The sequence below is a fragment of the Pelodiscus sinensis genome, chromosome 5, assembly GCF_049634645.1.
Source record: "Pelodiscus sinensis isolate JC-2024 chromosome 5, ASM4963464v1, whole genome shotgun sequence".
In the NCBI taxonomy this organism is placed as follows: Eukaryota; Metazoa; Chordata; order Testudines; family Trionychidae; genus Pelodiscus; species Pelodiscus sinensis.
Window position 1 is genome coordinate 118,489,758 of NC_134715.1, and position 16,618 is coordinate 118,506,375.

The 16,618-nt window shown below is 47.2% G+C and overlaps 1 protein-coding gene across 1 annotated transcript in view; it reads left to right on the plus strand.

The window, feature by feature from the left end:
• The first annotated feature begins 1,029 nt into the window (after positions 1-1,029).
• Positions 1,030-16,618, plus strand: part of NELFA (negative elongation factor complex member A) — a 36,711-nt gene continuing 21,122 nt past the window's right edge. Inside the window, exons 1-3 of the mRNA XM_075930889.1 lie at positions 1,030-1,425; positions 12,963-13,134; positions 15,702-15,863. Coding sequence (XP_075787004.1) covers positions 1,174-1,425; positions 12,963-13,134; positions 15,702-15,863 — 586 coding nt within the window. The 5' untranslated portion in view covers positions 1,030-1,173. The remainder of the gene's footprint in view (positions 1,426-12,962; positions 13,135-15,701; positions 15,864-16,618) is intronic.

A 16,618-nucleotide genomic window follows, 5' to 3' on the forward strand; every position in this document is an offset into this window, starting at 1 on the left:
ACGAACGCTTTTCCGCAAAAAGTGCTATCAGCTCAGTTCCCACAGCAAAGCCAGACTGTGAACTCTGCAACTATCTGGTAGTAAAGAATGAGCATGTTTAAAACAAAAACAAAAACAAAAAAAGCCTTAAGCATGCCAAGTTTACCAAGTTCATTCTGTCTCTATGCATCCCCAGAAAGGTTCCCCCATTTTGTTTATTGATATACTAAAATATGCATTTGAAGCTGTATTTATAAAGGTCCTTAATCTAAGCATGTGCTTATCATTACACAGGTGCAAGAAGCTGAGACCCCTTTGTTGCACAGGAAGTTAGGCTTGTGTGTGTACACTTGTATGAAAAGGGCCTGTTTCCCAGTTTCTCCTGTTTATGCACGGAGATTACTTCCTCCTCTTACCAGACACCCCCTACTAAAATCTTTGGGGAGATGATGAAAAAGGGCTTCAACTTCGCTTATGTCAAAGCAGAGCATTGCAAGTAGATTTCATCACCTGTCAATTGGGTAGCAGGCTGGGTGTGTTGTTTGGAAAGGAAGATGAGAGGGGGGGAAACAGAGGACCAAAGGAGAAGAGAGTTGCCCAGCTGCCAGCGGTGGGTACAGATAAGAGTCCCGTGCTGGAGTCGGATCAGTTGTTTTGAATACAAATTTCTATTTTTTCCGGCCAGCTCTACCAAGCCGCCACCGAGTCAGAAAGGGTCGGAGCCGTCCAGCGGGCACAGCCTAGCCAGGCTGCGGAGCAGGGGCGCGCGCAGACCAGCTGTGCAGCGGGGAGGCAGGTGTGGGGCTGGAAGCGGGAGGACGGAGCAGAGGGGCGGGGGCGAGGTGACAGTGTGGGGAGGGAGAAGGGCTGAGGGAACGGGCGCAGGCTGCAGCCCCGTCCCTTGGAGAAGCGCTGGGGGACGCCAGCAGAGGGCGGGGAAGCCAACCTGCGAGGCTTCCCGCGACATGGGGAACGCCATGTTGCAGTACGGAAGGGAGGCTCCATTTCGCACTACGGAAGGCGTTGCTCCCGAGCTCGCTGTTCCTCTCCCACAGGGCGCCGCCATTTTAGATTACGGAACTCCCTGCGCCCCATGGCGAAGCCTCTCCGCGAGGGAGCCGCCATTTTGGGTTACGAGCGAAACGGCGGCCCACAGGGGTCCTCGCCCTCCCTTCGTATAGGTGTCTTCATAAAATGCCTGCTAAAAATCCCCCCTTTTTTCGCCCCGCTCCCAAGATGGCGTCGATGCGGGAGAGCGACACTGGCCTGTGGCTGCACAACAAGCTGGGCTCCACGGACGAGCTGTGGGCGCCGCCGAGCATCGCCTCGCTGCTCACGGCCTCGGTGATCGACAACATCCGCCTCTGCTTCCACGGCCTCTCCTCGGCCGTCAAGCTCAAACTGCTGCTGGGGATGCTGCACCTGCCCCGCCGGGCGGTGGATGAGGTGAGAGCCGGGCAGGGGCTGCGCGGGCACCGGGCGAGGCGGGAGCGGCTCCAGCGCGCGAGTCCTGCCGCGGGCTGGGGGGGGGGGGGGGGCAGGGTAGGGCTGCGAGAGCGAGTGAGGTGCCCGGGGCCAGTTGCCCCAGCAAGCGGCGGCTGGGTGAGGGCGGCAAACGCCCCCGTGTGGTGGCGGCGGCGGTACCCGCCCCCTCCCCGTTAAATGGCGTCGGAGGAGCCGCCCGCCGGACACACCCCCGGGTGGGGGAGGGTATCGGTAACGGCCCGCCGGACACACCCCCGGTGGGGGAAGGTATCGGTAACGGCCCGCCGGACACACCCCCCCGGGTGGGGGAGGGTATCGGTAACGGCCCGCCGGACACACCCCCGGTGGGGGAAGGTATCGGTAACGGCCCGCCGGACACACCCCCCGGCTGGGGGAGGGTATCGGTAACGGCCCGCCGGACACACCCCCCGGCTGGGGGAGGGTATCGGTAACGGCCCGCCGGACACACCCCCGGGTGGGGGAGGGTATCGGTAACGGCCCGCCGGACACACCCCCGGGTGGGGGAGGGTATCGGTAACGGCCCGCCGGACACACCCCCCGGTGGGGGAGGGTATCGGTAACGGCCCGCCGGACACACACCCCCCCCCCCCGGTGGGGGAGGGTATCGGTAACGGCCCGCCGGACACCCCCCCCCCGGTGGGGGAGGGTATCGGTAACGGCCCGCCGGACACCCCCCCCCCCCGGTGGGGGAGGGTATCGGTAACGGCCCGCCGGACACCCCCCCCCCCGGTGGGGGAGGGTATCGGTAACGGCCCGCCGGACACCCCCCCCCCCCCGGTGGGGGAGGGTATCGGTAACGGCCCGCCGGACACCCCCCCCCCCCCGGTGGGGGAGGGTATCGGTAACGGCCCGCCGGACACCCCCCCCCCCCGGGTGGGGGAGGGTATCGGTAACGGCCCGCCGGACACCCCCCCCGGGTGGGGGAGGGTATCGGTAACGGCCCGCCGGACACACCCCCCGGGTGGGGGAGGGTATCGGTAACGGCCCGCCGGACACACCCCCGGGTGGGGGAGGGTATCGGTAACGGCCCGCCGGACACACCCCCGGGTGGGGGAGGGTATCGGTAACGGCCCGCCGGACACACCCCCCGGGTGGGGGAGGGTATCGGTAACGGCCCGCCGGACACACCCCCCGGGTGGGGGAGGGTATCGGTAACGGCCCGCCGGACACCCCCCCCCCCCCGGTGGGGGAGGGTATCGGTAACGGCCCGCCGGACACCCCCCCCCCGGTGGGGGAGGGTATCGGTAACGGCCCGCCGGACACCCCCCCCCCGGTGGGGGAAGGTATCGGTAACGGCCCGCCGGACACCCCCCCCCCGGTGGGGGAGGGTATCGGTAACGGCCCGCCGGACACCCCCCCCCGGGTGGGGGAGGGTATCGGTAACGGCCCGCCGGACACCCCCCCCCCCGGGTGGGGGAGGGTATCGGTAACGGCCCGCCGGACACCCCCCCCCCGGTGGGGGAGGGTATCGGTAACGGCCCGCCGGACACCCCCCCCCCGGTGGGGGAGGGTATCGGTAACGGCCCGCCGGACACCCCCCCCGGTGGGGGAGGGTATCGGTAACGGCCTGCCGGACACACCCCCGGGTGGGGGAGGGTATCGGTAACGGCCCGCCGGACACACCCTCCGGGTGGGGGAGGGTATCGGTAACGGCCCGCCGGACACACCCGCGCGGAGCGGGGGGGGGGGCGTGTCAGTATTGCCCCCCCCCCCGGGTGCTCCTTGGGGGCGCTGCACTCAGTCCTGCCCGCCTGGTGGCAGAGGGGTGCTCAGCACTGCACCCGCAGCCGCTTTTGCCCCCTGGGGGTTACGTTCGGTACCTACTCGCCCCCCAGCCAGTTACCTATACTGTGCCTGGTGCCCCTTCTCCACCTCCCCTGGCAGGGGGCCCTCAGGCACCCTGGCGCGCAGCTGGGGCAAAAGCCAACAGGGCACTATTGAAAGAGCTGGCAGGGTCCCGGGCTGTGGTAAGACAGTACCTGTAAGAAACGTTGTTACTTTTACCGCTGCCCGTAGGATACATAGCTGCCGACCCCTGAGCGGCCAGCCCATGGTGGGATAGCCTGCCCCCCATGTGTCTTAGAGGAGAGAGTGCTAGCTGTGCGTTCATAGGGCCTGGGCACTTCTGGCCTGATGGGTGACCTTGGCGGAGTGTGCCTCTCACCTCGCTTTGCCCATCTGTAAAATGAGTATATTGGTACTGTCCTCCTTTGTATAGTGTTTTGATTAAAGTGTTACCTAAGGACTAGGCATTGTTATTCCTGTGACTCAAGTGTGGCGCTCCTGTGAGTGCTGTGCTCTTTTTCAAAAGGTTCCACCGTTGCCTTCTTGTCTGAAACAGAGAGGGGAGAGAGGAACAGGACAGATTATTTTTCGTATTTAGGCTGATGAGTTTCACCATGTACAACAGCTAGTGCTTTTGACTGCCTTTTTGGGGATTATGTCTCTGGGCCAGCAGTACTTGTGCTTGGAACTAGGCCAGAGAAACAAATTATAGAGGGCAGTGGTTTTCAATCTGTAGTCCGCAGATTGTCTGAATTTTCCAAAGGTGTCTGCGCCTCCATTTGAATTTTTGTAGGAGTCTGCAAATGGGGGAAAAACCACTGATATAGATGTTAGGCCATGCCAAATTTCCTTCACCTCTCTTCCCTCAAGCTGCCATCAGTACAGGAACTGAGTCTAAGGCAAGAGTGGGCAAGATACATTCTGCCCACTCTCCCTGCCACTCTACAGGCCAGTCAAGATCAGAGTTGGGGAATACACAAAGTCATTTGCTGTTCAAAGCGGCTGGCTGCTCCCTTCCCTCACCAAGGGCACACAATGCCTAAAGGGAGCCACCAGCTGTTTTGAACAGTGAATGACTTCATGCATTCTCTTGCCCCGGGTCGGAATTGGCCTGGGGGTGGTGAGTGCGCAAAGTCTCCTTCCCCCTCCAGGGGCGTGCGGGCCTAGAGGAAGCTGACGGCTGTTTAAAATAGCTGGTGGTTCCCTGGGTGTTGCGTGCCCCTGGCAAGGCAGGGGGACAAGAGACTTCATGCGGGAAGCGGGAAGTGCACGAATTTTCCTCCCCCCACTAGGAATGCACGACACCTCTAGGGAACCGCCTCTTTCAGCAGAGGCCTTGCCCTTTCCGGGGGACCTGGAGCCAGTCTGCAGCCACTACCACATTTTTTTAATTGTCCCCTTTGCAAAAATTATTGCCCAACTGCTGATCTAAGGCCTAGTTTACACCTAAAATTTAGGTCACCTATCAACATTGTTCAGGGCTGTGAAAAATTCACACCTTTCAGAGGCATAGTTAAGATGATCTAAGCCCCTTATAGACACCAGCTGGGCTGTGTCTACACTGCATCCTTTTTCCGGAAAAGGGATGCAGATGAGACAAGTCGGAATTGCAAATGCAGCGGGGATTTAAATTTTCCCCGCTGCATTTGCATGAACATGGCTGCCGCTTTTTTCCGGCTCAGGGCTTTGCCGGAAAAAAGCGCAAGTCTAGACAGGGATCTTTCGGAAAATAAAGCCTTTTCCGAAAGGTCCCGTATTCCTGATTTTAAGAGGAATAAGGGACCTTTCGGAAAAGGCTTTATTTTCCGAAAGATCCCGTCTAGACTGGCGCTTTGTTCCAGCAAAGCCCCGAGCCGGAAAAAAGCGGCAGCCATGTTCATGCAAATGCAGCGGGGAAAATTTAAATCCCCGCTGCATTTGCAATTCCGACTTGTCTCATCTGCATCCCTTTTCCGGAAAAGGGGTGCAGTGTAGACACAGCCTAAGAGTCTTAGCCTAGGGAGGACAGCAGCAAGTGCTCACACTTGAGAGGGGAAGAGCAGGGATCTCTCTGGCTATGTCTAGACAGCAGGTCTATTTCAGGATACTGGAAGTATCCTGAAATAGCATTTCTTCATCTTTAAACACACCCATTATTTCGAGATATATTTCAAAATAACAGGCACACTATTCCGGAATCTCTGTAACTCTCATTCCACAAGGATTAAGGGATTTGTTGGAATAGCACTTTATTTTGAAATTTAATTTCAAAATGAGCTGTTTTGAAATCTCAAAATAAGCTACACAATTTGCATAGTGCAAATTGCGTAGCTTAGTTTGAGGTAAGGGTGCTGTGTTGACGCACCCTATGGAGGGGTAGGAGAACGATGTTGAAGCTCAAATGGCTAAGGGCTAGGAAATCAGAGTTGGCATGGCTAACTGGTGTAGGAGGATGTTAACTAAGTAGGCTGTTTTGAAGTGGTGTTGAGTTGGAAATCAGGAAGCGGCTGATATATGGGGGAATAGTTTAACAATGGAAGGTCATTCTGGAGCATACATTTCCACAACTTAAGTCTTGAGGAATCTCTACTCTATTTCATTCCCCACATTGTTCTGTTTCCTGACAATACCAATTCAGATAATGTGCTGGTTCATCTTGATTCTCCTTTTCGTTCAATAGATATGTGTGCTCTTTGCAAGAGACTCATGTTTATGGGTACCACTGTCAGTATATGTTTGTTGCTGAGTTGTGACAGTAGAATTCTAAACAGGGTGTGGGGAAACTGTAAATACAGCAAAAGCCCCTTTTTTCTGGCACTTAACCAACCAGCATGCTTAATTAACCGTCATTTCTGATCTGTACACAGTCTGGTTTATAGTAGGGATGTCAATGAGGAGTCAACTATATGATTACCTGATAAGCCTAGGCTTATTGATTAATCTTGTCAAGTATACACATTTCCCCCCCCCCACCTTGCTGCCTCTGTATCAGAGGCAGCAAGTGGGATGGGGAGCAGGAGCCAGCTTAAAAGCCTGTTCCCCCAGCACTGGCTCCGCAGTGCCTCCCACCCCCTCTCCTCGATACAGAGGCAGCAGCACAGGGTAGCAGGGACCTCCCCAGGAGTGGGGCTACAGTGCAATCTGCCAATCGACAAACTGTCGAATTGTCGTGTAACTGATAAGAATTAATGTATTTACACAACTATTCAGTTATCCAATATCTAACATCCCTGGTTTATAGTGCAGTCGATTTGGGGCCTGGCAGCCGGCTGGGATGTGGGAGGGGCTTAAGATGTCAGACGGGGGCGGGGCAGGGTGCTCACCTACAGCAGCCTCCACAAGTGGCTCCCTGTTCTTACTTTGCTGGCAGAGTCATGGCCAGGTGGCTGTTCAGGTACACTGCCTCCATCCCCCCTTGTAGGGAGCTGACTCTGTGCCTTCTGGCCCATGAGCCGGGAACCACGGCCAATGGAATCTCCAGGGGGCACCGCCTCTGCAGATGGTGGCAGCGTACCTGTTTGCAGCAGAGCAATCTGGCTGCGCCGTCAGGAGGAGCATGGATGGGGAGCTCCTTGCGGAAGCCACTAGAGGGGAGCACTCACTCCCCCATCTGGCACCCTGAGCCCCTCCCAGCCCCCAGCTGAACCCAAGCCCACTCGCAGAGCCTGTGTCCCATACCTTCCGTACACTAACCCCCCCCTTAGTTAACCGATATTGTTAATTTACTGGTACCTTTCCTCCCACATGCTGGATAAAAGGGCTTTTATTGTAACATGCATTAGTGCACGCTGCAACCTTGAGTATTGACAACCAAATGTCCTAGAAGAAGTGTATGCACAAGCATTGTGTTTTGACCAATCCGTTTCAGGGTACTGTGACTCAGCATGACTCCTGTAGGTTTTTCTGTGTAGTCATTCATTCTATTATGTGGTGTTGCAGTCTGTGTTAAAAAGATACTTACTTAGTATATCTGCTTCCTGTGTAACTTTGAGACATAGTCTAACTCCTTGCTAAGTGTCTGTCCCAGCTCTAGGGTCTTTCTTTTAGTATAATTGAATTTGTAATGTAATACAAACACAATAAAATAGCCTTCCCAAAACCAGAAAATAGGAATAGCTCACTCCAGCCATATATGATCCCTCCATATCAAGACCCCAGCCCTCATTGCATGAGAGTTGGCATAAAAGCACCAGTAAGCTTAAGTTTAAAAAAGGGGGGGGGAGGCGGTTGGGAGGTAGGATTTCTTATGTGACCTGAAAGTTACCAGATAGAGGCATTTGGGAGCAAGAGAAGTGAATTGAAAAGTTTAGGGCTCTTTGTGGGGTATACTTGACTGACTCTTGTCTCAGACTGATGGAACTGCAGCTCAGGTGACACTATAAAATAATCTTTTGAAATGCTGCAAAGCCGTCCATATTTGAGATACTCTTTATTAAAATACTGCCTCAAAATTAATCCAAATGTAATAGGCTTGGCAGGTAACTTCATTCAGTTTTGACTTGTTAGTCTTGCAAACTCATTAAAACAATTGAAGAGTGGGCTAGTTTCTATTCCTTGTGTATCGTCAAAAAAGCCAACTAAGTTTTGAATATAGAAAGTTGTACTAGTGTTATTAATGGAGGCAGAAGACAGCTGGTGCTTTCAGATCCTAGATGAAGTTTGTGGAGATAGCAGCTACAAGTAGTATTGTTCGACTTGTAAACTTGAAGGAGACTTGCCAGCTGTCATTTTTAATCCCTTTATAGAGTATTTGTGATTAGAGATATAAGCAACTAGTCAAGGAGTCAAGTGACTACTTTACTACTCCCTTCCCTCCCTTCCCCTCTGCTGCCTCCGTATCCGAGACAGTGGAGGGGGAAGAGATCAGGAGCCAGTTCCCCTCAGCACCATCTCCACGGTGCAGGGGGGAGGCAGAAACGCAGCAGTCCCGAAGCCAACAGCACCGTCTCCAGGAGCTAATCCCACTGCAGCTCTGCACTTTAAAATTTGTAATATTTGGACTGACTTTGGGACTAGGTTGCGTATGAGTTGAATTGACCTGGGAAAATGACTTTGATTCAGTGTGATTGGACTTCATTAGTGTAATGCATGTTTTTCTTTATTCCTCATTAAGGGTGTCAGTGGTTAAAAGTGGTCACGGTGATGCTCACTGGTTACCAGTTAACCAGTGGCCTGTTCAGGCCAGAGCAGCTCTCCAACCACCTGTGATGTGTTGCAGTAGCTTGCTGCACCGCTGGAGGGGGTGTTCCTGCCTTACCCAACCTACTACCTGCTCCCATTTAAATTGTTAACCACTTAAACCTAACATTTAACCGGTTAACTGATTAACTGGGATTTTACATCCATATTCACCATGTACATGTCTGCACCAGTCAGGTGTTAGGACTCAGAATACTGAGCTGGTGTCTGAAAATGGTATGAGATTAGAAAACATGTTGTATCAGCTTTGTGGCTCTGAATGTTGTGTAGACTATGTGTAACGTGTATCGTTTACTATAAGTATTAAACGTTAAATTTTCCTCTGAATGCTAGTTTGAATATAGGATTTTTAAAGTGACAATGTCGTTCTAAAATGACCACCGGGATAAATATATTGTTTAGCGGTGGAACAGGATAATTTGGAAACCACTTCTGGGCCCAGTTCTATGACTACACTGAATGTTGGAATTAATAGAATACATGGTGTTACTTGGTTTGGTTTAAAAAGGATTTTTTTTGACAGTCACTTGTCCATTCTTAATCCCTAACCCTCTCTGGGAAGTATCAAGTCTATCTAAAAATATATCCAGTGAAGGTGATTAACAAATCTTCCTTGGCAGTTTGATCCATTGCTTAAGTATTCTGCTCTTTTTTTTTTCCCTAATATTTTGCAACTTCCTTGATACCTTTCATTCAGGAACTCCAAGTGTTTTACAAGTATTAATGAATTAATCCTTCCAGCACTCCTGTGGGGTAGGTAATTAACCTACATTTTTCTTACCACACCATAAACCCATTACTATTTGTTTGTCCTCACTGACTAATGAGAATAATTGGTACCTGTCTTCTTAACATCACTGTGTATTTGTAGCCAGTGTTTAAATTCATTCTTCGTACTACTTTTCTCTAAGCTGAACATAGCAGCTCTCCTCACCATTTCCTAATGAATTTATTTCCGTAACCTTTTGCTCTTTCTTCTAAAACCTTTCCAGTTAGAGTTTTGAAATATCTAAAGCTCATTCAGTTCATAAGAATAATCTCCCTTATTTTGCACAATATACTCCTGTTAACATGACACAAAGTAGCATATGTACTTTTGTTCAGGATTGAATTCACTACTTTATGGGTAGATTGTGTCATTATGATCAAGCCCTGCTGTTTGGGCAATGTGTTGTAGTGATGCCTCTGGAGTATCCTGGGAGAGTGATTGTCTAAACCTGGAGCAGTGTGTGCACTCTCAGCTACACTAGCATAACTACATGAGGCTTTTCCCTCTTGCCTCCCATCCATCTGCATGGGTGGGGAGCCAGCTGCTCCCTGCACACTAGAAACAGTAGTATAAAGCACCAGCACTAAGGAGGTGTATTATGCCACCTTAGTTCCATGAGCTGCATATAAGACAGTCACTATCTGTCTTAATTTGTCATCATTTACATTTCTGTGGCCTCTACTTAGATTTCCTGTCTTAATTATTTATTGAATCTGATTTTATATTGGCCATTTTTCCATTTTATCAAATATGTACTGTATTGCAATCCCTTGCCACTGGAGTATTTATGATCCTTTTGACCTTTATTATTTGCAGATATCAATATACTTACTCACCACTCCATTCTTCAGGTTAATGAAAATGCTGATTAATAATAGACCTTTGTGGGCCCCTATTCAACATCACCTTCTTAATGGGCACTGAACCATTAAAAACAGTTTCGGTTTTTAGCCAGTTGTGAAATCACTTTATTATTCTATGTAATCCACACTGCATTAGTGGTAGAAGTGGAAAGCAAAATGAATAGGATTTGGTTAGATGAAGTCCTTCTGGAGTGCTTGTGTGGTTCTCGTTTACAGCCAATAACTTGTTCCTTCTCTCTTACTCCTAAGTGCTATGATTATTTAAAGCAGGGCTGGACAGTAAGTGATCTGCTGGCTGGACAGTAAGTGATCTGCTGGCTGGACACTGTTTGTAAGGGTTAGCCACTGGTAGGCTGTCAAATGTTTTATTTACCTGCACATTTGCAGGTACAGCCGTTTGCAGCTCATGATGGCTGCAGTTCACCTTTCCTGGCCAATGGGAGCTGCAGGAAGCAATGATTTCTCTTGTGCTGCTTCCCACAGTTCCCATTGGTCAGGACAAGTGAACCATGGCCAAAGGGAACAAGCAGCCTTCTGCAGACACACAGGTAAATAAATTGTCTGGCAGCCTGCCAGGGGCTAACACTGCCAAGCTTTATCTCACCCGTGGACCACTTATTGCCCACCACTGCTTTAATGTGTCTATGGCTGTTTGTTACAAGTGAAAATGAATTTGGTTTTTCTCATGTTAATCTATTTAGAGATGTTTGTCCGAGTTAAAGCCTTGCCATATTTTTGGCTATACTAAATGTAGTTAGCTCCTTGAATTCATAAGTACTAATGTCACTCACTTCCCCCCTCCCCCAAGTATTTTTGCTAATCATTGATATTTCAGACCAGACCTATAACAACAACTGAAAAACTCAGTCTATGCTTAGCAAGACTCACTGGAATCAGTGAGAAATTAGCTTGAGTAAGGATTTCAAGATTCGGTCCATAATGAAATTAACAATGTTGGAATGTAGTTCTTCTTTGAAAAGTAACTGAAAATGGCATGTGAAATTCTGTGTGCCTCTGACTTCTATATATGCTCAGTTTGCAAATAAATACATACTTTTCTAATTGCCAGATCTGTAAATTTAACCTGAAATCAGTGTCAGTGGTGTTCTTCCTGATGCAAAACTAGAGAAACAAGGTGTTTGAGGAGGGATATAGAGAGGAGGGCATGAGAGTGCGTGACCATACGTAGAAAGCAGCCTGAAGAAAAAACATTAATAGAATGGTGAAAAGAGGAGAAAAAAAGATGTTGACTGAAGAAATGTATAAAAAAAGAACTATCAGTTCAGCTGAACCAGTGTTAAACTTGTGGGAATCAAAATATACTCAGCTTAGTCAGGTTCTAGCATTCTTGCCTTAAAGTTACTGAAAGCAGTATTGACTATGTGCTCACATTTACAATCCCTGAAAATCCCTATTCTCAAGTTTTAAAATTTGCACTGTTGACTGGAGAGGTAAAAGCAATCCTTTGTCCTGAGAACTATCATACTCTTCCTTCCCATTCCCTACTTTATTCCGTTTTATAAAATGTAGCGGAAGCAGCTCTGATGAAGTGTGAAGCCCAATTTGGCCATCTTGCCCTCTGTTCTATGCTGATACTTTTTTTGAAGTGGTTAATTTGTTGCAGGGTTGAGCCTGGTACTCTAGACTTGGCAGTTCAGAGCCCTGGTACCTCTGGGCTTGCTGCATCAGTTATGAAAGTAAACAAAAAAAAAATTTGCTTGAGCTCTGGCACTTCTTTCATTACCAATTAATCACTGTTTTCGTGGCTATTTGGGAGAGGGAGGTTTGGAAGGGGAGCCAATATTTGAAACTCATGGAGATTTCTGTATGCAGCATATATGAGGCCCTAAATTAGCTTTATGTAATTTGGGGGGGGTACATATTGGGGAACGGGGGGTCATTATGTAATCAGCAAAATCAAAAGGAACATGGACTTTTTCTGAGATCCAAAGATGCTTGGAAAAGGAAGAGAGAACTAGGATATAATATAATGGTATTCTATATTGATGTAATGCTTTTTTTTAAACAAGCAAAATATGTTCAAATTACAAAAGGCCTGTTATAAATTAATAAGAGGAAGGAAATCTAGAGTTAAGGATTACAATCTCTCCTTGATTTGTCTTGTGGTGTTTGCACAATTTATACTGTTTGCAGGTATTCAATGTGTACTGCAATATGAGATGATAATAGGATATGGAAAGGGCTACCTCTCAGTATTAACATTTACTTTCCTGCACTTTATCTTAGAACCCATAGTGTTAATCCTGTTTATTGCCAATATGTCTTAATAGAGGTCATATAGTTTATATTGACTCGGTTTTTCTCTTGTGCTCTGATAAGCACATGCTGCCTAAAGCCACGTCTTAGCTCTGCAAAAGACAGGAGAGATTTAAAAATTCAATTTTTAACATTCAAGTAAGACTTGAAATTCAGATTTTAAAACTTTTTAAAACTCTCTCAGGAACTGAGCTACCTGTCAATGAAGTATAATGATTAAAAAACAAAATTCAATTTATAATTTCAGTAAAATGATTGTATTTATTTATGCTACTAAATAATAGATATTTTGATTAGTAGCTGAAATAAATTTGCTCTATTAAAATTTCCCCCCACTTGTGACTCTTTCCCCAATTGAACTCTCAGAAATAAGTGTTTAGAAGACACTTTTTCTTTGTATTATAATTCTAGCAAAAATGATGACCCTGGACATATGGCTTAAAGACCTTGCCGTAATACAGTTAAACACAATCATTTATATGGGTTTCCCGCAGGAAGTAAATATTATGCATGTTTGTGCTAGCTTATGAAAATATTTCCAAATACAAAGTAACCTTCTTAGAATTATTTCCAATTTGTTGATTTTCTTTTCTCTTTTTTGTTAGATGAAAGGTGCACTGACTGAAATTATCCAGCTCGCTACCTTGGATTCAGACCCCTGGGTCTTAATGGTAGCTGATATTTTAAAATCCTTTCCAGATACTGGCTCCCTTAACCTTGATCTTGAAGAACAGAATCCCAATGTTCAAGATATTTTAGGAGAACTTAGGGAAAAAGGTAAGCAATTTATTTTGTCTAAAATTACACTGAATATTTGACGAATATTTGAATATTTTTGCAAGCAAACCATTTTGGGTGAACATCAGTGAGGTCAAGATTACACTCTGTGTGTTCACAGGTCTAATGGGAAGCAATAAATATAGGTCTAACCCACAGCACTTTGCCCTAGGAACTGTTCCATGTGAGGCAACAGAATTATGTTAGCAGTTTCTGAAGTGAAATAAACTAATGTATGATTAATACAGGTTGGACTTCCCTTGTCCGGCACCATCAGGACCTGATCCATTCTGAATGAGGGAGTTTGCCAGATATGGGGAGGTCCCCTGCCACTGGCCTTCCAGGATGCTTCCCCCCTCCCTGCAGTTAGCTCTGCTCTGGTCTCACTGCCACTGGGCTCCAGCCAGCAGGGTTTGGACTTAGGCTCCAGCCTGCTGGAGCTCCCCAGAATGAAGTGGGGACAGTGCGCTCAGGCCTCTGTGGCCCTGTTTCTCCCTGCCAGACTGGGGATCTCTGCCAGTGACAAGGTTTGCTGGTTCTGTTGTTGCCCTGTCTAGCTTGCTGGTCCCGTTGTTGCCTCGCACTCCTGGGTGCCAGGGCTCTCTGATCCAGCAACATCCATAGTCCTGCCAGTCCATGGATGTTGTCAGATGAGAGAATCTTAGATTTTGGAGGTTCAACCTGTGTAACTTTTATAACTTTTACAAGATCATAAATTAAACATTGTTTTATTCCTGTCTTGCATTTTTGTACTAATCTTCAAGGGACTTCCAGGTGTCTATTTGTTTTTGGAAGTTTTTTAAAACCATTGTTGAACTTAAAACTACCACATTAGAGGAGAGGTTCATTTACCATAGCATAATATAATGCTTTCTGTCTTGAAAGCCCGATCTCAAAGCAGTGAGTTTTGTGTGGGAAGATATCTCTATGAAGCCTAGTTAAGGATGTGAGTGTAAATCTGTTTGTGCTATACAGATGGACTGCCTCTACAGCAGTGTTCCCTGTAAGCTGTGTGCTTGTGTGACTGCTCAGGAGAGACTCATATGATGCCTAGCTGATTAGCAGAGTGCCCACAGCTAGGTTTTGTGTTTTTACTGATGGTGCACATTTGCATGTACCTTGTTGCACATAAAAAATTATTCCGGGCATGGATGAGAAAATCCACATGTGGATGTAAAAGATTAGCAGGAACATTGGCCTACACTAGAAGCTCTTAGGAAGTGTACCATTATTGCAGCTTTACTGATGATGGCAGCAATGAGAGCATTAGGGTAGATTAGACTGGCAGTTAAAATACTTGAGCCATGTGTATGCTAGTATTCCATAGTTACTGCTACCAAAGATGCTGTACTAGTGCTATTGCAACAAAAGGAACTATCCCAAAAGTGGGAAGTATATAAGAGCCACCAAATGTAATGGACGGAAATGGTTGTAGGAGCCAGGATATAGCAAGGTAATAGAAAAACTCATTGGAAAGATTACTGCATCATGATTGAAAATAGGAATGATCGTTCACTGATAGAAATTTTCACCTCTCAGAATTTTGTGGTCTACTGGATAGTGTTTCTGGTTTCTGTTCTTTTAAATTTAGCTTCTGAGAATGAATCTTCAGCGTTTTTTTCAGAGTACTGAAATGTGTACAATACTTTTAAAGTAACTTTACATTTGACTAGATCAGGGTTTCCCAACCTATGGGTCGGGATCCAAATATGGGTCACCATTACATTTCAAAAAGGTCACCAAGTGTCTCCCCAGGTGGCTCTGCCCTCCCTCCTGCCCCCGTTTTTTAATTGCCTTGGGTCACTAAATCTTCCTGAATTGTCAGAATGGGTCCCCATCTGGAAAAGGTTGGGAACTGCTGGACTGGACAAACATAATGGCTACGTCTAGGCTGGCATGATTTTCCGGAAATGCTTTTAACGGAAAAGTTTTCCGTTAAAAGCATTTTCGGAAAAGAGCGTCTAGATTGGCATGGACGCTTTTCCGCAAAAGCACTTTTTGCGGAAAAGCATCCGTGGCCAATCTAGACGCGCTTTTGCGCAAAAAAAGGCCATGGTCGCCATTTTCGCGAGCGGGGCTTTTTTGCGCAAAACAAATCTCAGCTGTCTACACTGGCCCTATTGCGCAAAAGTTTTACGCAAAAGGGACTTTTACCCAAACGGGAGCAGCATAGTATTTTCGCAAAAAGCACTGATTTCTTACATTAAGAAGTTAGTGCTTTTGTGGAAATTCAAGCGGCCAGTGTAGACAGCTGGCAAGTTTTTTCCAGAAAAGCGGCTGATTTTCCAGAAAAACTGGCCAGTCTAGACACAGCTAATGTGTTTGTCTTCAGAATAATGTATTTTCTCTTTCATTAAATCCCGGTGAAGGGTCGCTTACTACAATATAGCTAGAGTTGTCAGGTTTCTGGAATACTGATTGAGCAAAATAGAAGTTTCCCTCAGCACTGAATAAATATTTTGTAGTTAAAAATCACCTACACAAGCTATATAAAATTTGTCTGCCTTGTAATTATCTGTGAAGATGTCATTTTATCCACATGCATTATGTTAACTCTCTCTACACAGTAAGTGAATGTGAAACATCAGCTATGTTGCCGTTGGAGTGCCAGTATTTAAACAAAAATGCCTTGACAACACTAGCTGGGCCACTTACTCCCCCAGTGAAACACTTCCAGCTGAAAAGAAAACCCAAAAGTGCCACTCTACGAGCAGAACTCTTGCAGAAATGTAAGTAATAAATCAGCTAGCTGATCATATGCAGTTACAAACAGGATTGTAGAAGGACGGCATAGAATTCAGTTTGATACATATTCCTATACTGAAGAATATCATCCCCCTTTTACAAGAATATGTGGTAATTAATTTTTCCACAATATGCAGTAATGTGTAGACAATCAGGACAAAGCCATTCTGGCTATCACCCTTTTAATTTGCTAGTCTTGTTTTTGTAGTCTTAAATGCTGTTCAGATTTGAAGGTGCAGAAATGGCTCTTTTTTAAGTAGGGTTAGATTCTCTAGTGGTTACATATAGTAGTCAGTTTTAGAGCTTAATCAGGGAGCACTTTGGTTAAGATGCCTGGGGTCCTTACCACAAAAATGGACTTAAAACCTGGCTGAGCTTTATTTTGCCATATGTTTTTGCAACAGGGAGCAGAGGCAGCCAATGTATGCTTTCAATGCTCACTGTGCCTACTGAGAGTGAAAGCCAAGAGGATTTTCATTAACAGGCAGGAAGTCAGCCATTCTTTAGCTGAGTAAGCTTAAAACATTGTATTGTATACTGCACTTTGCTGTAGCAACTTGCTTTTACCTTATATGTGACTTGATTAGTCAGTTTGGTTGAATTAAAATATCAACTTGAGGAGTTAAGCATTTTGAATGAAAATCTGTTCACCTTTTTAACTTTTTTACTTCTGTAACTTAAAAGGACTGTGATTTGTCAAACATTGATGACCAGATCAGTTAGTTTCCTTTTTTGTACT